Source organism: Chaetodon trifascialis, chromosome 1 (genome assembly GCF_039877785.1).
Source record: "Chaetodon trifascialis isolate fChaTrf1 chromosome 1, fChaTrf1.hap1, whole genome shotgun sequence".
NCBI classification, from domain to species: Eukaryota; Metazoa; Chordata; class Actinopteri; order Chaetodontiformes; family Chaetodontidae; genus Chaetodon; species Chaetodon trifascialis.
The window spans coordinates 32,289,795-32,310,809 of record NC_092056.1 but is presented as its reverse complement, the minus strand read 5'-3'; the positions used below and the strand labels follow the sequence as shown (position 1 = coordinate 32,310,809).

Sequence of the window (21,015 nt, the reverse complement as noted above, 5' to 3'; positions counted from 1 at the left end):
AATAATAATAATAATAATAATAACATATTTTCTCACTCATGCAGTATTGAGCCGTCAGTTCGGATTTTGTTTGTCCAGATATTTGTCTCTAAGATTTCTACAATGGAGGACATTAGAATTTCACTGATGTTTCTTGCAATACTGAAAAATTCAACATCTTTTTCTGGAAACAGTGTCTAGATAACCGACAAGTCTCACTTGAGTTGACTTGTCATTGGAATGACTTTCTACTGCAGAAATAATCCCTATGAAAACTGGTTACAGCTGTGTTGCTCAGGGTAAATATAAAAATTTAAATTGAAGCAGAAAGGAAAAGGAAATATTTCACCAGATTCAAGAAAAATGGGGATTTAGAACTTATTAAGAGACTAAAGGGCTCATTAAGTGGGATGAGTTTTCAGAGGTTATCTTGCCATCAGGCCTCTTTGACATGCTGTGGAGGGATGCTGTCCATGGAATGACCGTGTTCAGGTCAACCTCGACTTGACTCCCTCACTGATACACTACCCAGACTAGTAAAGCAAACAAAACAAACACAAATACAGCTAGAGACACAGAAAGAGACATGTACACACACAGGAGCAGCAACACCATGTCTTCATGCTCACAGGCTGTGTTCCATAGTGAAGAAAAAAACACCCAGGCAAGTGACATTTTGTTGGAAACTGATTAATAGAGATTTGATTATATTTAGATTTTTGTGATCCTTTCTTTCAGCATGATAAAATGGAAGAGATGGTAGTCATATTCAACAGCGATTAAAATTTGCATTGCTGTAAAATGGCATACACTACACTTCTGAAAAAACCTCTCACTGTCATTGAAGAGGTGAATTAATCACTGTAATACTGCTATGCACAGTTAAAGGTCATGGATGGAAATGGACCAGGGACAGTGGAAGTATCGTTGGGCCCACATTGTAAAAGCGAGGAGGACAAATCTGTTATGCAACATGCCAAAGTATTGCTCTATTACAGAGGGCTGAAAGCCTTGCATAACTCAACAATTCAACCCACCCATCACATTTACTGTACATTAGTGAGCCTACAGAGCTGTTCCTCATCACTTAGGAGCTGAAAATCCAGTTCTGACAAGTGGCCCCCATCCTTTTTCTCTGGCACAACGCAGAAATCTAGTACCACTCAAAGAGGGCACAATGGGTTATTTCAGTCCCTCCTGTGTGCTGCGTGTAGGCGACAATATTCAGCAGAGAACCTGGTTGATCTGTAGAGGTGGAGCACTTGCTCAGCTTCCTCCACAGAGCTGTATCTGTATCTGGAACAACTTGCATCGTTAGGGCTATTTTTATGAAGCAGTGGACCGCTTTCAGATATATCAGTGGTAAATATGGAACAGACTGAGGACAGTAAGGAGCCTCTCATCCAATACACCTGCAGCATTTAGTACAGCTTGATTTTGAACAAAGGAAAACATGTTAAACAGTACACCTAATTGTTCATCTTCAGGAAAATCCTTAAATCAACATTTGTAAATTCTCTTTTTTAGAGCATAAGAGGATGCTAAACATGGCCTAGCATACTACAAAATAAATCTTTTTAACAATTTCATACTACATACTACTATGAAACACAGTATGCAGTACTGCAAAAAACACCCTGTGATTAAAGTCATGTGAAATACATCACATGTATAGCATATCTACAATTTTCAATTTCTACGAATGCACCACTGTTAGGTTGCTGGAGAAACTTGCAGTGAATCCACACAGTCGTAGGGTTGAAGACGATGCACTTTTTGCACATGGTTTCTTGTGCAGGTGGTCTGCCATTTTTTATAAGCTGAAAATTTGACAAAGAGCACACAGACTGCCGTAGTCGAACAGTTTTGTATGTATGTATGTATGTATGTATGTATGTATGTATGTATGTATGTATTTATGTGTGTGTGTGTGTGTGTGTGTGTGTGTGTGTGTGTGTGTGTGTGTGTGTGTGTGTGTATATGTATGTATGTATGTATGTATGTATGTATGTATGTATGTATGTATGTATGTATGTATGCATGCATGTATGTATGTTCGTTATGGACAAACTTTGACCAGCACAGAAATCCAATAACAGAACACCGCTCGGGTTCAGATTGGTTCACAGGTATCACTGTCGCTACCTACCTGAGCATTGAAGTCCCCCAGCAGAACAATGGAGTCCCCGGTTGCAGCAGTTTCTAGTATCCCTCCCAGGGACTCCAAGAAGGCCGGGTACTCTACACTGCTGTTCAGCCTGTAGGCCCCTGTAGGCCCCCACCCACGACTTCCACCCATAACACATAGCACCGACCCCTTCTGAACCTTCCTGCGGGTGGTGGGCCGATGGGAAGGCGGGCCCATGTGGCTCCTTCGGGCTGCATCCGGCCGGGTCCACCAGGCCACTGACTCGTTTGCAACCAGGCGCTCACCTGCGAGACCCAACTCCAGGCCTGGCTCCAGGGTGGGCTCCGGTGACGTCAATCCGGGCAACGTACGCTTCCTTGATTTCTTCTCCTTCATCGGGGCTTTCGAACCGTTCTTAGTCTGACCCATAACCTAGAAATTGTTTGCCTTGGGAGACCCTACCAGGGGCATTAAGCACTGGACAACATAGCCTCTAGGATCATTCGGGTACTCAAACTCCCCTACCACGGTAAGGTGTCGGTTCAAGGAGAACACCATGTTCAAGCATAAGGGAGTCCATCAGTGCACGTGGTACCAGGACACCCTAGGCTGGAGGTCAATGATCGACTTTGTAGTCATATCATCTGACCTTCGGCGGTATGTCTATGAGGATCTGTTGGGAATGTCTGGCGGAGCCCGCTGTCAGGGAGGTCTTCAACTCCCACCTTCAGGAGAGCTTCGACCAGATTCCGAGGGAGGTTGGAGACATTGAGTCCAAATGGACCATGTTCTCCACTTCCATTGCTGATGCAGCCATCTGTAGCTGTGGCCGTAAAGTCAACGGTGCCTGTCATGGCGACAACCCCCGAACCCAGTGTTGGACACCGGAAGTAAGGGATGCCCTCAAGCTGAAGAAGGAGTCCTATCAGGCCTGGCTGGCTCATGGGACTCCTGAGGCAGCTGACGGGTACCGGCAGGTCAAGCGTGCGGCAGCTCAGGCGGTTGTAGAAGCAAAAACTTGGGTCTGGGAGGAGTTCGGGGAGGCCATGGAGGAGGACTACCGGTCAGCCTCAGGAAGGGGAAGCAGCGCTCTGCCAACACTGTTTACAGTGGAGGTGGGGAGCTGTTGACCTCGACTGGGGATGTTGTCGGGTGGTGGAAGGAATACTTTGAGGATCTCCTCAATCCCACTGTCATGTCTTCTGTAGAGGAAGCAGAGACTGGGGACGCGGACGTCGATTCATCCATCACCTGGGCTGAAGTCACTGAGGTAGTTTGCATGCTCCTCAGTGGCAAAGCACGGGGGGTGGATGAGATCCGCCCTGAGTACCTCAAGTCTCTGGATGTTGTAGGGCTGTCCTGGTTGACACGCCTCTCCAACATCACGTGGCAGTTGGGGATGGTGCCTCTGGACTGGCAGACTGGGGTGGTGGTCCCTCTTTTTAAAAAAGGGGACCGGAGGGTGTGTTGCAACTATTAGGGGATCACACTCCTCAGCCTCCCTGGGAAAGTCTATTCCAGGGTACTGGAGAGGAGAATCCGGCCAATAGTCGAACCTTGGATTCAGGAGGAACAATGCGGTTTTCGTCCTGGCCGTGGAACACTAGACCAGCTCTATACCCTCCACAGGGTGCTTGAGGGTTCATGGGAGTTTGCCCAACTAGTCCACATGTGTTTTGTGGACTTGGAGAAGGCATTCGACCATGTCCCTCGCGTCATTCTGTGGGAGGTGCTCCAGGAGTATGGGGTTGGAGGCCTTCTGCTAAGGGCTGTACAGTCCTTGTACAACCGGTCAGCATTGCCGGCAGTAACTCGGACCTGTTCCCAGTGCATGTTGGACTCCGACAGGGCTGCCCTTTGTCACCGGTTCTGTTCATCATTTTTATGGACAGAATTTCTAGGCGCAGCCAGGGGCCAGAGGGGGTTCGGTTCCGGAGCCGGCAGATTTCATCTATGGTTTTTGTGGATGATGTTGTCTTGTTGGCTCCCTCGAGCCAGGACCTTCAGCATGCACTGGGGCGGTTCACTGCTGAGTGTGAAGCAGCTGGGATGAGAGTCAGCACCTCCAAGTCCGAGGCCATGGTTCTCGACCGGAAAAAGGTGGCTTGCCCCCTCCAGGTTGGGGAAGAGTTCCTGCCTCAAGTGGAGGAGTTTAAGTATCTTGGAATCTTGTTCACGAGTGAGGGAAGGATGGAGCGTGAGATTGACAGCCGGATCGGTGCAGCAGCAACAGTAATGCGGCCGCTGTATCGGTCTGTCGTGGTGAAGAGGGTCAATCTACGTTCCTACCCTCACCTATGGTCATGAACTTTGGGTCATGACCAAAAGAACGAGGTCCTGGATACAAGCGGCTGAAATGAGTTTGCTCCGCAGGGTAGCAGGGCGCTCTCTTAGAGATAGGGTGAGGAGCTCTGTCACCTGGGAGGAGCTCAGAGTAGAGTCGCTGCTCCTCCACATCGAGAGGAGTCAGCTGAGGTGGCTCGGGCATCTCTACCGGATGCCCCCTGGACACCTCCCTAGGGTGGCTGGCCTGGGAATACCTCGGGATCCCCCCGGAAGAGCTAGAGGAAGTATCTGGAGAGGGAAGTTTGGGTGTCCCTGCTCAGACTGCTGCCCCCGCAACCCGGCCCCGGATGAAGTGGGAGAAGATGGATGGATGGATGGATGGATGGATGGATGGATGGATGGATGGATGGATGGATGGATGGATGGATGGATGACTGTTCAATTGCACACAGTAATAGTGATACGAGATAAGTTTCTTGTTGTTTTACTTTTTTTTACTTTGGGAAACATACAGTAGCCTACTGACAGGTAAATCCTCTACAAAGACCAATATAAATGCAGAAGTTTCATTTTATTTGCCATACCTTAAGCAAAGATCACCAATAGAAAGCTGCCTGGCTCCAGACCTTTGTATCCAGACACACCATAGAGTTGAAGATGAAAATGAAGTAAGCAAAGCTGGACAGTAGGCTTGGCCGTCTCATTTTTATGGTTACAGTAAAGACTGAGAAGTGCTCAGAGGAGGCTAAGGGCAGTGCTTTTTTCTTAAGAAACAAAACAAAAAAGATGACCATGGTTAAGCGGTTGGTTGGTTATAGTTACTCCTTGGGGAAATATGGCAATTTAGCTGCTAAACATTTCACTATGTTCACCAGGTATGATGGGCTGGTTGCAAACGAGTCAGCTCGATGAACCTCCTTTTATAATAGGATGATGGGTCGCTCCCGTCTGGGAGTCATTCCCTTTTTTCTTTTTTGGTAAATTAATACGAGACAGATTAACAACAAGATCTTTTTGCCACAATGCTCACCAGCCACGCACACACCATTCACTGAACATTGTGTGTGCATGTAACCAATTACATGTAATGACATAGTTCATACCATCAGGATAAAGGCAGGCAGTAGGGATTGAAGGTCAGAACTGGCTATCAGCAGAATCAGAATCAGCATTCCTTTATTGAGGGGAAATAATGGAAAGATTTCCCCGAGGGGAAATTCTTTAACACATATTGTCTATGATATGTGTCACTGTTTTACTATTCATTGTGAAAAGTTTGCTTGAGTGGAATGTTTTTCAGATAATTGTTTATCTATCTGATTTGCACTAAAAACAAAGTTCATTATTTTATTTATTTACCTATTTTTTATTGCGCCAATAAAGTTTTCTAATATTATAAATTACATTTAAGACAATGCAACTTTATTTACGTCACACATTTCACAAAGAGGGCAAATAAAAAATTGTAAAATTGACAAAGCAGAGGGATATGGTGTCACCTTGTGTCTGGCAATACAAATCTAGTATAGATGTATGGTGCTGAGCAGGTAGTGTACAGCGGGTTTATCAGAGCTTACTCATGAAACATGCTTGATTGAGAGCAGTGAGACTCAACCAAACACTGAATTTGCAGGTTTCAAAAGAGGTAAGGTTTTGTGTGTATAAGCAACACCTTTCACCCTTGACAGAGTCATCTGATCCATTGTTAAAGATTTTAACACTGTTAACATGTCTGGGATGATTTGCATACAAGACTCACCAGGAGTGACATGAGCAGTCAATGCCATGGCTGAGCATTTCCCCTTTGGAACTGCAGTGCAACAATGAAAACATGGATTCAGACAGACAGGCTTTCATATGTCCATATCCAAGGATCCAGTCCCATCAACTTGCGGGGAGGGAATTTCAATATCATGATAACGTAGTCACGCCATCTATTACCATTACGTCTCTAATGTTATAGAGAGCAATACAGAAAATAATAACCATTCTGATAGGTAAACTTTTAGGCGACCTTGTAAAATTCACTCTTCTTCTTCTTTGGAATTGGTTTCCATTTCAAACATGTGCAGCAGAATTACTCTTGTATTTCCTCTTGCCATGTGTAGAGTAGCTCACAAAACAGACAGCAAGCGGAGGTTTGTGTGTTTGATGAACAGAATCAATGAGCAGGTATGCACAATATCACTGAGGTGTAGGCAAGCTGCGGAGGGGTGGGTGGAGGTTTGCACAGAGGCGGGGACTATTTGCATATTCATAGATAGTTTTAATCACTACACTCAACCAGATGATATAAGCAAACCAAACAATTCTGATGCTTTTTGTGAGAATACATCTGCTGATTTCTATCTTGAAAGTTTTTTCTATGAGCCAGCACCTGGGAAATAATAGACTCATGCATGCTACTGTGAGAATCCCAAACAGTGAAACTGAGCTCTCTGAACAACACTGCTGATGATCTCCCACATGTTCCAGAAAGAAGGGTCTTTCTGGGGCACTGACACCGGATCCTACCTCTTGGTCCTGGGATGGGGATCAGGGCTGGTGGAGGGAGGGGGGAGTGGAACTGGAGGGTAAGGCAGAGGAGGGTGGAGAGAATGGATTGTCCATGGGTGCTTGGGAGGCTAAGGAATATGAGGGGGTATTACTGCCTGGCACAGTAGCCAGATGGACAGCAGATGACTTTTGTTCTTACTGAACACTGTGCAGGCCGAGGTAGGGGGGGATGGGGGTGTGATGGGGATGGGGGTGGGGGGGTTTGAGAGGAGTAAAAGCAGAGGGAAAGTGGGCGGGCCAGAGGAGAGGCGAGACAGGCTTAAGTGAAAATTTCAGTTTCACACGGCACTTTTTTCCCTTCTCTGGACCATAACATGCTCATCAAAGCCATTTGTGTGTCCCAACATCTCCTGCCAAAAAACAAAAATCATTATATCCTCTACATATTCATTGCAACCACCCTTATTTAAGTGGTGAACTTTTATGATATGAAGAAAGAATGAAACAAAATATTAATTTTATTGACACAATTTCCATTGTCTGACAATCCCCAGTATCCCAGTGACAATTCTAACCATTGTCGTATCCTGCAGCCTTAATTTAGCTGTGAACACGAATTAAAAACTACTCATGAACCGACTTCACAGCACGCATGCAAGCAGAGGAGCAGGAACTGCTGCTTGGCTGCCCTCTGCTGCTGGAAATCTGATTTTTACTCATTGAAATTGTTACTCTGCAGGCTTGTACTGCTCCCTAGTGGTGTAGAAGGAATATCACAGGCTTCTGTATGATTTTCATTTCAACAATGCCTCCAAAACACCTCAGGGGATGCTCATTTGATAAAATGTTGATCCTCATCAACAACGCAAATCAATATGTATTGTAACATTTACATTTAACAGCCTATGTAAAACAAACAAACAAACAAACAAACAAACAAACAAACAACAAAAAACAAGCAAAGAAACAAAAAAATCTCCCTACCAGTGCTTTTGTACGGTGGCCCTGAAAGCAAAATGAACTGTAACTTATAAAAGTCATGCAACTGGACACAACAAGATCAAATGCAGAAAACTTGTTGACCAATTTAACAACTACAGTGCTTAGAAAAAAAAAGTAGTAGTACTACACAGACGACTTTTACCATGTCAGGTGTATTACAGCAAGATCAATACTGCACTCATGTTGGTACAATAAATGTTACATTACACTTAGCTTAGCATCAGCTTTGGAAACATGGGGAAACAGCTACCCTGGCTCTGTCCAGGGTAACAAAATCCACATACCAGCTTCCCTAATGCTTACTAATTCCATCCATCCATCCATCCATCCATCCATCCATCCATCCATCCATTTTCTATGCCGCTTATCCCTTTCGGGGTCGTGGGGGGCCGGGGGCCTATCTCGGCTGTCAACGGGTGGGAGGCGGGGTATACCCTGGACCGGTCGCCAGCTGATCGCACGCTCACACTCACACCTAGGGGCAATTTAGAGTCACCAATCAACCTAATGAGCATGTTTTGGTATGTGGGAGGAAGCTGGGGTACCCGGAGAGAACCCACGCATGCACGGGAAGGACATGCAAACTTCACACAAAAGGCCCGACCCGGGAATCGAACCTGCGACCTTCTTGCTGTGAGGCACGCGCACTACCTGCTGTTCCACCGTGCAGCCCATGCTCACTAATTAACACATTAAATCTTGTTTAACCATACAACTAAAGTGAAAGAATTACAAGTTGTGATTTTATATGAGGCTGCACGGTGGTGCAGCAGGTAGTGCGCGTGCCTCACAGCAAGAAGGTTGCCGGTTCGATCCCCGGGTCAGGCGGGGCCTTTCTGTGTGAAGTTTGCATGTTCTTCCCGTGCATGCGTGGGTTCTCTCCGGGTACTCCGGCTTCCTCCCACAGACCAAAAACATGCTCATTAGGTTAATTGATGACTCTAAAATTGTCCGTAGGTGTGAGTGTGAGTGTGAATGGTTGTTTGTCCTTGCATGTGGCCCTGCAATCGGCTGGCGACCGGTTCAGGGTGTACCCCGCCTCTCGCCCATTGTAGCTGGGATAGGCTCCAGCCCCCCGCAACCCCGAAAGGGATAGGCGGTATAGATAATGGATGGATGGATTTTATATGAAGTTTTAACTAGGTTCAGGAACAAAGACCAAACCCCGACCACATCCCATTTCTGCATAAAGTATTTAAGCTGACCTGATTCATTAATTTCCCCCCACTGCAATTAAGATATCTAGTCCAGAACAAAGATGGTAATCTACACAAAGATGTTTTCTCCTTTCTCCTTAAATGATCTTAATATGGAAACTGAAAATGTTAAAGCAGAAAATCAATTATATTAAAGCAAACAACTACATGTCCATTACTCATTTGGGTCTTTTTTTTACAGCAGAGTTTTGACTTCACAGTCACAGTTGAACAAGCACAGGGGTTATTGATAAAATTAATAATGACTGTGTTCTATTTAAGTGTCCCAGTAAGCTATGACAGTGCGGCATTGAGCCAGCATGAACAATACCAGAACACTGAAACACAAGTCAAAATGTCTGAGCTGAAAATGGACATTATTGCACTCAAGTTCAATTAAGATAAGATATACCTTTATTAGTCCCACAGTGGGAAAATTTCAGGTAATACCTGAAATTTATCTTATCTTATCTTATCTTATCTTATCTTATCTTATCTTATCTTAATTCTGGCATGGACAAGTTGTTACTAATAACACTAGATGGCAGCAATGTGTTTCAAGACAGAGAGAACATTACTTTTTCTGTCAGCTTTGCTTCACTGTGGAAATCTTTTGGCACTGCATGGTGGCGCAGCAGGTAGTGCGCGTGCCTCACAGCAACAAGGTTGCCAGTTCGATCCCCAGGCGGGGCCTTTCTGTGTGAAGTTTGCATGTTCTTCCCGTGCATGCGTGGGTTTTCTCCGGGTTTGTGCCCTGCGAGCGACTGGTGACTGGTCCAGGGTGTACCCTGCCTCTCGCCCATTGACGGCTGGGATAGGCTCCAGCACCCCCCGCAACCCTGAAAGGGATACGCGGAATAGAAAATGGATGGATGGAAATCTTTTGGTCCTGACTGAGGTTCCCACACTGGTTCCAGAGAATGTTCCAGATAGCAAGAGCATATGCAAATTGAAATAGTTACTGTTATAGACAACCCTAATATGTAGGCCTATTTATCAGCAACTCAGGCTGAAGTATTAATCCCTGACTTTACACTTGAAGATGACAACAATGGTTTTGATTATAATCATAAATATTATGATGGCCAAACATTCTATAGCTGTTAAGTACAATTTTTAGAGCATTTGTATTTTCATTAAAAATTTCAGGTAACTTCTATTAAAAGTGTGTTTTGTTTTGTCCTGCACTACATCAGACAGCTGTAGTTAGGTCAATTAGTTGATTACAGATTAAGATCTGATATATTAGACAAAAGACTAACACATACTAGGCTACTTTTAGTGAAGGCATTTTTGCCCTTATGTGATAGTTAGTTGACAGAGATAAATAGGAAAGGAGCAGAGAGAGGGAGATATCAGAGTCAGAATCAGAATACTTTATTAATCACAGAGGGGAAATTGGGTCAGTTGCAGTAGCTCCCAACAATAATAAAAACAGAGAGGAACTGAAAAAAACTGTGAGTTTCAGTGACATGATTTCAGGCAAAATGTGAAGAAGGGTTTGAGGGAACTCAGATTAATAGATCAGCATTGTCACTGACAGAGCCATTATCTAATGTTTGCTGTGCACCGACAATGATCTCAGGGTCAGAGGTGTCCTCTTCTAAAACAGCATAGTTGGTATCCACCGACAAAGTGATGGGAACACTGATCGTGACAAATGTGCTTCCTGCATGGTTTCTCTGGTTCTCTGATCATTTCTATCCATTTTGAATTCCAGTGTTGACTTTTCATCAGCTGGCACTGAATCAGGCTCAGAGACATAAACATCACAGCCGGGGTCATGATAAGACTCCTTCCTCAGCACTGCTTTTGGTTACAGAAGTGCAAAAATGAAAGTTTGGCTGTTATATATCTTTTTGATGGAAATGTAGTTGGTAAGAGGATTTTGCCGTAAATCCCAAACAACAAATTCAAAATCAGATTTGTGACCTGAGTAGATTCTCCTTCTGGAAAGAACAGGGACTTCCTTGATTTAGTATCTCATCAAAACCTGGTTGAATGTGATCTTCCTTGTCCCCTCTACCTTGTGGTTGCATGTCCAGACATTTTCAACTGGTGTGGCCCAAATGGAACGCTGAGTTATGCAGGGGTGAGATGAAGCACTGTGTGAGCATATGGACTTCCACCTTGGAATAGCATTAATTTACCATTTCTATCTCCAGACATTCCACAATGTTTGTTACATTCCTGTGTTTAAAATTCTGATTTAAAAGCTAAATAGACCTGTCTATCATATATTGAAAATGTAATATAAAGCTTTGATGCTTCCATACATACTGAAAATACATTTTGCAAGGTGAATTGGTGAGGGGTCTCTTGTAATATTAAATCAGTAATAATCAGTAATCTGCAATAATAACAAATTAGTATATGACAAAGTGACATGCATAAATTGTTATAAAGGAAACTTCACATGCATTTTGTCAAAGGTAAGAATTGCTGCCATGTACAGGTCCATCTAAAATACAGAATGGCTTCTTTTGCTCCAATTGATTGTTTCTTCAGAGACACCTCGACCTCTAAAGAAAATCACAATATCTGTGAATTTCTTGTGGCCCTGTAGGTAAAATAAACAGGAGGACCATCTACACTGTGTAAACCAAAGACTTGCAGATGACAAGAATAAACAAGAAAGAATTATGAAAACTGTAACTTAGAGTGATGTGTACGAGAAAGACTGAAAATGACTTCATTTTATGAAAAAAATCTAAATATTTGCATGCATCGTTTCAACATTGTTTGTGGCCCAAATATTTGGAAAGAACTTTTTTTTTTTTTTTTTCATTAACTGAAGCCTCCTTTAAAGCCTCCTCTAAAGACCACAGTGTTATAGTTAGATTATATGTAAAGGTTAAACTGAGTATCCATAGGGAAATTGCTTGCACTCCTAATAAAAAGCTGCATCTGGGATCCCCTGGCCTAAGGAGGGGAGACAGAGGGACAAACTGAATGCCCCTGCCCTGCTGATCAACCTGTGTAGAAGTGGGTCATGGTAAAAGACTGCAGCCTTTAAACAAGATGTTGCTTGGACAAAGACGTTTAAAGCAAGAATGACAAATGGCTGTTGGTTCAAAAGAGATCTGACATAACTCACACACCACCTTTCCATGTAGATCATTGTAGTAAGTTACATAAGAGGAAGACATTTGGACTAATGAGCGACAAAACCGTAAACCTGCGTTTACTCAACGAGCAAAACCGCATTCGTTAAATGCCATGATGATTAACTAAAGTTACCTGTTCACTGATGAGTAGATGATGAGCTGCAGGTTCAGGGTGGTATTTCACTGTCCTCTTAACAGCCTCGCTCGTTGCTGGTAATTTCCTGAAAATTATCTCTATCGTTCCTCGACATTTTACGAGAAATTTATTCTCGTCCTATTACGACTTTTTCATTGACTTTATTGTCGTAATACAAGGAGTTTACTCTGTCACGATGTTTTCTCCACCTTTTAAGTCATAATTTCCCTATGCCTCGGTTTCCTCCGCACGGGCGGCTGTCAGCCAATGCGGTTTGAGACGTAGCGACATCCCTGCTATTCAGGAAGCCCTCTTCTCCTCCGCCACTCATTATTGCATATTGCCAAATTGGCAATACCTCGCAACTTCAACTTCCGATTTTACCTTCAAAATAAAACCGCCGCTGGCCAATGTCGCTCAGCCTCTTAACACAGTGGTGTAGTGATAGTGACAGATATCCATCCATCCATCCATCCACCCATCCATCCATTTTCTATACCGCCTATCCCTTTCGGGGTTGCGGGGATAGTGACAGATATATAAAATGATTTTGTATTCTGTCGTTAAATGAAGATGAACTGTATGTAGGCCTCGAATTAGATCAATTAGACTAAATAATCCCACCTGTGTTTACTGGTGTATATGTATGTGCATCTAAGAGCCTTCAGACCTTCAAAGTATTTGAGGTTACTGTTGGATACATTAGTGCTGTGAGCAGTGTACCCATTTCACTTTTCAAAAAAAGGTGTCAAGGAAGTCAATGGACATCCAGATGGTGGTCAGATATTGTGGAGGAGATCTTGATGGAAAATCCTTACCATACCATCTCTTACCATCTATGAATAAAAGTACAAAAAGTAGACTGGTCTCAAAAACCATCACAGTGTGAGCAAAATTAATATTTATTGTATTAAGAGTACTAAAAGACTCGAAGTTGTAACAGTAAAATTTGTCCCTCGGTGACTCTATTTATGTTCATTTTTGTATGGAAAGTAATGACAAAAAAGTCAAGATATGACAAACGCCAATTCAATTCAAATCAGCCTTCAAGTGACTTTTATTTTGAAGAAAACAAAACCATTTCCGGTTCAGTCAACCTTTGTTGCCTGAGCTTGACCCAACTCAGGTCTTGGTGCAATCTGGCACGGTGTTGACCGATGACTGCGGTGTTGTGAAGCAGTCAGTCTGATTCTTTACTGTCACGTAGATTTTTCCAGTGTTTTTCGGTGTCTTACGGAACACTTTTTCCAGAGGTGAAGCGTTACACGTTTGTCGAAGATGTCTGTAGCCGGGCTGAAGAAACAGTTCCACAAAGCCAGTCAGGTATGGATACGCCTCTTACTGCTCGTTCATAACAGTTGTTTGGACAGTGTTTGCAGCTTGCGTTGTTGGGCTTCAGTTGATTCAATAACATAAAAAGTAGCCAACTTTAAATAGGTACATGTAACTCTAATGGATTGTGGTGTCAATACAGACTCTGTTTCCGGCTTTTTTAAAAATTCAGATCGTTTAGTACAGGTACGACCCCATACCAAACTTCCTTGAAAATAAATGACAAAAAATAAATTCGTTCTTGCAAACATGGATTCATTGGTTGATTTGACGGTGTTAACGAAACATTTAAAACCAGTGGATATTTCGGCATTCTTACTGACGTGTAAACTGCTCACCTGGAAGTACATCACCGTCATGACGTTTGAAACGTTAACGCTAAACCTTGTTGCCGTTGTTGGGAGAAATTAAGTTCTAGACTGACTTCACCACCGTTCCGAAATGTATTTTAGCCGTCCCAAAAACCAATTACTGTTTCTTTTCCTTGTTAATATCACTATAATTGTTAGTTCTTTGTGACGTACTTTATTTAAAACATTTCGTAATCAATAACAGACTTTCTGTTCTAAAAGTATAAGTAACTTAGGTGTGTACTTCTATACAAAACTGGAGTCAATTGCAGAAGTTACTTGCACCTCTGACAGAACATTCGTATCATGTTTACACTGGTGTGACGTCTCTAAAGTTGACTCCAAACTCAAAGTACTTTTACCTCTAAACTAGGGCTGGGCAATATGGCTGAAAACTGTATCACAATATAAGTGCTTTATATCGGTCGATATAATTATTGATATTTTTAATGACCTATTGAAAAAAATATATTCAATTTAAACATTTTTATTTTAAATTTAACCTTTCCCTGATTATAATCCCCTCAGCTATCAAGGCAGAAAGGAAAGGAAATGTCAACACAATCATGGAAAACACTCAAATAATAAATGTAAAAAAAAGTGTAAAAATGTAAACAGAGAGAAACCTGAGAACTTTTTTTCTGCAGGTTTAGTGCAGGAAGTTCACAAGCTGATTCACCTTCTGCTGAATAAAATGTTTTCAGATATGTGCAGTGTTTTGTAAACATAGCAGAAACTGAGGTAGACTTGACATCAGTAACATACAAACAAACAAACAAACAAACATGATAGACAGTACAGTAAGATTGACTGAACTATAAAACCAGCCTAGACATATGAACAACTGTAGTCACTCTTCTTACTCTAAACATACATGAACTATTCAATTATATTTTTATTGCGAGTGTGTTTAAGAAAAAAAAAAGTACGTGTAAGAGATGTTTATACCCTGGCTTCTCCACAGTGCTCAGTGAAACATGTCTTTAGCTATATGATATGCCGCTGCCTCTGTTACGTCTTCGTGCCTTTTAGATGATTTGTCATCAGGCACTGAAGCAGATACCTCTGCATGGTGGTCAGCTGCTTGTGCGGTGGTGCTGCGGTTGCAGATGTTGTTGGACGTTGGCGAATACGGCTGCACTCCAAAGAGTGCCGCCATGCAGCCAGCTAAGGTGGTTAAATAAGTTTGTGGTATTACCGGTCTTGGTGGGGACGACAGTCTTGCATAAGTTACAGAGCACATTGGTCTGACTACAGTCCGACTTATAAAATCCAAAAAACTCCATACTGGCGAGCTGACTTTCCCTGTTTTATCGACAATTTCTTCGCTCGCTGCAGCGCTCACTTTCTATTTCTCACCTCACTCCTCGCGAAGCAACAAACATGAGACAACGAGATGGCGCAACCGAACATGATACTGTTACATGATTGCTGTGTTAGCGTGTCACTCCCATTGCTCAGTGATTACACCCTACACTGCTGGGTTACGTGAGAGCGAGTGCCTTTGTTCATGCAACCAACCTTGCTTCACAACTTCTGGTTTCTTCTGACGAAGAAAATTATCGAATATTTTATCAAATGCATTTTTTATTGATATTGATTACGTGTCTATCGCTAGATATATCATTATCGTTTTGTCGCCCAGCCCTACTCTAAACTGTACTCTGAAGCTGAAGTAGTTCAGTACATATTTCCTATAAACTTGTGTTGTCACATTAAACTTCAGGTCACTGTTTAAAGCTTAATGTTCCTCTTAGCAGAAACGTATGCCTTGTCTCCACATATCTGTGTATGTGAGTCCATGTGCACACTGAACAGACAGGACAGAATGAGGACAGACAGACATCAGCTTCTCCCATGTTCGCAGTGATGTTTCTATCCTTCCAGAAAGAAACAAATCCCCTTGCATTGAACACGAGTGGGCATACTCTGTATGTTATACGGAATTACTGACACAAAAAAATCTATGAAGCTATGCCAGTCAACCAGGATTCTGTTCATTCCTATGGGAACCTTCATGTTTGTGAAATTCTTCCTTCATTTATGCTTTGGTCTGAAATTTCCTTGAGTATGTTCATTGTAAATCCATTAGCTGTTAGCTTTTTTAGCTCTGTTAGTGCCATTAGCTGCTAGCTTTGCAAGACTCTGCTGCCCAACTTGTGCTAACAGCTAATGCTCTTCTGCTAAATCATGACAGATTTGTTGTTTACAGTGCAGCATTATTCAGGAGAAAACATGGTGTGTCCCCTATTAACAGTGACTTTACTGCATCCTTTCAGATTTGAATGCGTCAAGAGACATAAGACACATGTAGCATCAGTGCGAACAAAAACATGGAATGAACCACAATAATCAGAATCAGAATAAGCATTCCTTTATTGATCCCCGAGGGGAAATTGTTTTTTGTAGCAGTGCTCCATACAAAATAGAATTATAGATTAGAATAAAATTAGAAAGAAAGAACGAGAAGGAATATATATATGTGTGTGTGTGTGTGTGTGTGTGTGTGTGTGTGTGTGTGTGTGTATGTATATATATATATATATATATATATGTATATGTATGTATGTATGTATGTATGTATGTATGTATGTGTGTGTGTGTGTGTGTGTGTGTGTGTGTGTGTATATATATATGTGTGTGTGTGTGTGTGTGTGTGTATATATATATATAAAGGCAATATAAAAAGAAACAGAATATTAATACTAAGGATATATGTAAATAAGAAATATACAACACAATAAAATGTATAGCAATAAAACAAGTATTTTTACTATATACTATATACTGAGCAATTGGATGTGCAAAACTGAGATGGAACATATTAGAATTACTCTATATACTGAATATTGAATGTGCAAAATTGAATTAGATGCGCAGAAACTGAAAATGTAAAATATACAACAGAACAGAACAGAACAGACCAGACAGTGACAGTGAAAGTCCAAGGGCCATTCAGAGGGAGGAGTTGTGTAGGTTGATGGCCACAGGCAGGAATGATTTCCTGTAGCGTTCAGTCCTGTTTTTTGGTGGTATGAGTCTTTCGCTGAACGTACTCCTGTGCCTGACCAGAACATCATGAAGTGGGTATGAGACGTTGTCCATGATAGTCCTTAGCTTATTCAGCATCCTCCTCTCTGACACCACCGTCAGAGAGTCACACTCCATCCCCATAATGTCACTGGCCTTGCAGATTGTCAATATGAACCCCCAGGTACTTGTAATCCTCCACAATGTCCACACTGCCCCCCCTGGATGGAAACAGGGGTCACAGGTGTCTTGGTTCTCCTCAGGTCCACTACCAGTTCCTTAGTCTTTGCCACGTTTAGCTGCAGATGGTTCTGCTCACACCATGTGACAAAGTTGTCCACAGCAGCCCTGTACTCATCCTCATCGCCCTTGCTGATACATCCAAGTATCGCAGAGTCATCAGAAAACTTCTGAAGATGGCAGGTCTCTGTGCAATAGTTGAAGTCCGTGGTGTAGAGGGTGAAGAGGAAGGGAGAGAGAACAGTCCCCTGCGGGGCCCCAGTGTTGCTGACCACTCTGTCTGACACACAGTGTTGCAGGCGCACATAGTGTGGTCTGCCAGTCAGGTAGTCCACAATCCAGGACACTAGGGGGGTGTCCACCTGCATCGTTGTCAGCTTGTCACCCAGTAGAGCTGTATGAATGGTGTTGAACGCACTGGAGAAGTCAAAAAACATGATCCTCACAGTGCTCGCCTGTTTGTCCAGGTGGGCGTAGACACGGTTGAGCAGGTAGATGGTGGCGTCCTCAACTCCAAGTCGGGGCTGATAGGCGAACTGGAGGGGGTCCATCAGTGGCTTGACCAGGGGCCGGAGCTGCTCCAGGACGAGTCTCTCCAGAGTCTTCATAATGTGGGAGGTCAGTGCCAGGTCTGTAGTCCTTTGAGGCCCTGGGCCGTGATGTCTTTGGCACAGGAACGAGGCAGGACGTCTTCCACAGCATGGGGACCCTCTGGAGACTTAGGCTCATGTTGAAGACATGGTGAAGAACTCCACACAGCTGGGGGGCACAGGCTTTGAGCACCCTGGGGCTGACACCATCAGGGCCTGGAGCTTTGTTAGAGTGGAGTCTCATCAGCTGTCTTCTCACCTGGTCAGCAGTAAAGCACACTGTGGAGGTGACAGGTGGGGGAGGTGTGGTGTAATCCTCTGGTTGGTGAGTGAAGATAGTCTGGCAGTCTGAGGAGGTGTGAAGAGGGCTCACAAAGGAGGATGGGGGGGGGGGTGGGAAGGAGGAGGAGAAGGAGAAGGAGGGGGGGAGGGGAGAGAGGGGAGTTGTTGATAGTGGTCGTCCAGGACAGACAGCAGAGGAGTCAGCGGGAGGATGAGCCAGGCCTGAAGTGTCAAATCTATTAAAAAACAGATTCAGTTCATTTGCCTTGGCAACGCTTCCCTCAACTCCTCTGCTGCTTGTCCTGAAGCCGGTGATGGTCCTCATATCACTCCAGACCTCTCTCAAATTGTTCTGCTGGAGTTTCCACTCCAGCTTCCTCCTGTATTTCTCCTTAGCCTCCCTGATTCTCACCTTCAGTTCCTTCTGTATCGTTCTCACCTCCTCCCTGTTACCAGCTCTGAAAGCCCTCTTCTTCTGATTGAGGATGTCTTTGATGTCCTTTGTCACCCACGGCTTGTTATTTGGATAGTTGGATAGATAGGATAGCTTGTTACAATGGACAGTCCTGGCTGGGACAGTGGAGTCCACACAGAAAATGATATAGTCCGTGATGCACTCTGTGAGCCTGTCAATGTCCTCCCCATGTGGCTCACAGAGTGCCTGCCAGTCTGTCACCTCAAAACAGCCCTGCAGTGTCTCATAAGACTCCTCTGACCATCTCCTCACTGTCCTTGTAGTCGTAGGCTGACTGTTCACCAGAGGCACATAACAGGGAGTGAGGTGCACAAGGTTGTGATCTGACCTGCCTAGCGGGGGGAGGGGGGAGCAGCTGTATGCATCCTTGATGTTAGCATACAGCAAGTCCAGGGTTCTCTCCTCTCTTGTGGGACAGCTCACAATACTGAGTGAAATTGGACAGTGTTGTTGCCATGGTGATGTGGTTGAAGTCACCTGAGATAGCGATGAATGCACTCGGGTGTTGAGTTTGTAGACGGGCCACGGCAGAGTGAATGATGTCACATGCCGCCATCGGGTTGGCAGAGGGGGGGATGTAAACAGCAACAATGATGGCATGTGAAAACTCCCTGGGCAAATAATATGGCCTGAGTCCAACAGCCAGCAGTTCAATGTCCGAAGGCAACAAATACGTTCCTTGATGGTAATGTGACCAGGATTACACGACAGTTGTTGACTAGAACGGTGAGCCCCCCTCCTTTACGCTTACCGCTCTGGGTGCAGTCCCGTTCGGCTCGAACAGTTTGAAAGCCACTGATGGAGACGTTGTCGTCGGGTATGTCCTGATGCAACCACGTTTCCGAAAAACAAATCAGACTGCACTCTCGATACTCCCTCTGACTTCTGGCGAGTGCTGTTAGCTCGTCCGCCTTGTTCGCCAGCGACTGCACGTTGCCCATGATGAGAGAGGGGAGACACGGCTTATACCTCCTCTTCTCAGTAAGCCTCTGTTGTCTCGACCCAGCTCTTTTCCTCCGCTGTTTCTGTCCTCCCCTGCATCCTCTGTGTGTTTTTCTCCACATTTCAGCGGGGATCTCTGTTTTTCTGGCCGACAAGCCGGCCGGCCACAGCGCGATCAGCTGATCTCTGGCGTAAACAATGCGCTGCACATCGGTGCTGTGTCCCAGTGAGAGTATTAGTTTCAAAGTGAAAAAACAAACCAGAACTCTCTCAGCCAGCATGTTTGGAGAGGGCACAGCTTCAAAATGAGTCCTTAAGTTGCAGATATTAATAATAAAGAATAGAGCAAAAGAATTGTAAAACTAAGAAAAAGAAACAGGAGCGACTGCAACAGGCTGCACACGTGGTTGGCGCATGCGCACTAATGTGTGAGAGTAACTACAGAAACAGCATTAGAAGATGTGCTCTGTTGTAGACAAGTGAAAATGTCAATTGAATATAAAAGTAACCTAATATGTGTCCTAGTTTGTACCTAGCTATGTTGTAAAAGTTAACATCTAACATGTAACACATTTTACGATTGACTGGCAGTATTACAGTCGTCATTTAGATTCTAAATAGATTCTAATAACAATTTCATGAACAGAGGTTGTACAAATCTGGGCCTGCATCTGCCACTCTTAAACACACTTAAACGTTACTCATAAAATCCCATTTGGAATTGTCCTGTTATTCCCACAGCCTCTCGCCACCAAAATACACCATGGTGGGTGGCTGTGAGTAACTGTGAACCAATTCTAACATTTAGATAACATGCCCTTGGAAACAAATGCTGCTCAGTGGATCATCTGTTTCTCTAAATGAGCAATGGATCAAAATGATCCAGAAATTTCTTAAGCATATAGTTTGAACCTTTTTAAGAACCTTTGCTGGTTAAGTAAGCAAGCCAACATCGTTGGGTTTGGGTGGAGTTTGGAATGAGGTTTTCCTCAAAGGATTGTTGGCCATTTTTTAAGTGTTCCCTTACCATATATGTAGCCTGCTGATGTATTTGGTCATTGGACATAGATAAGTTCTGCTACCCAACAGTGTTGGGTTTCAGGTTGGGTGTGGGCTGTTTTTGTAAAGCTTCAAGCTTGGGCTGGATTTTGGTTTTGTCATTAACTGTGCCAATAAACTGCATCAATGTGTGACATGTAGAAACCCAATTAGAATAGAAAGAGACAGAGTGGAATCAAGGGTTTGCAGTAGCTTGGTAAGCTAATGATCTGTCTTGAATGAAAAACAGCAAAACATTCTTACCTTGAACTTGGTTTGAGTCTCAAATTTGGCAGTACCTGTCTGGTTCAGCCAAGTCAGGTTGAAAAAAGGTCCACCCGCACATAAAAATTGTTTATTTTTGTTACCTTAGAATGAGCCATTTATTTCTACAGAGTCTACAGTC

The 21,015-nt window shown here is 43.6% G+C and overlaps 1 protein-coding gene across 2 annotated transcripts in view; it reads left to right on the top strand.

The window, feature by feature from the left end:
* Nucleotides 1–13,438: 13,438 nt before the first annotated feature.
* The window catches only part of sh3gl3a (SH3-domain GRB2-like 3a), a 48,300-nt gene continuing 40,723 nt past the window's right edge, over nt 13,439–21,015 (top strand). For both annotated transcript variants that reach the window (XM_070973980.1, XM_070973908.1), the window contains exon 1: nt 13,439–13,653. In XM_070973980.1, the coding sequence (XP_070830081.1) occupies nt 13,609–13,653 (45 nt within the window). In that variant the 5' untranslated portion in view covers nt 13,439–13,608. The remainder of the gene's footprint in view (nt 13,654–21,015) is intronic.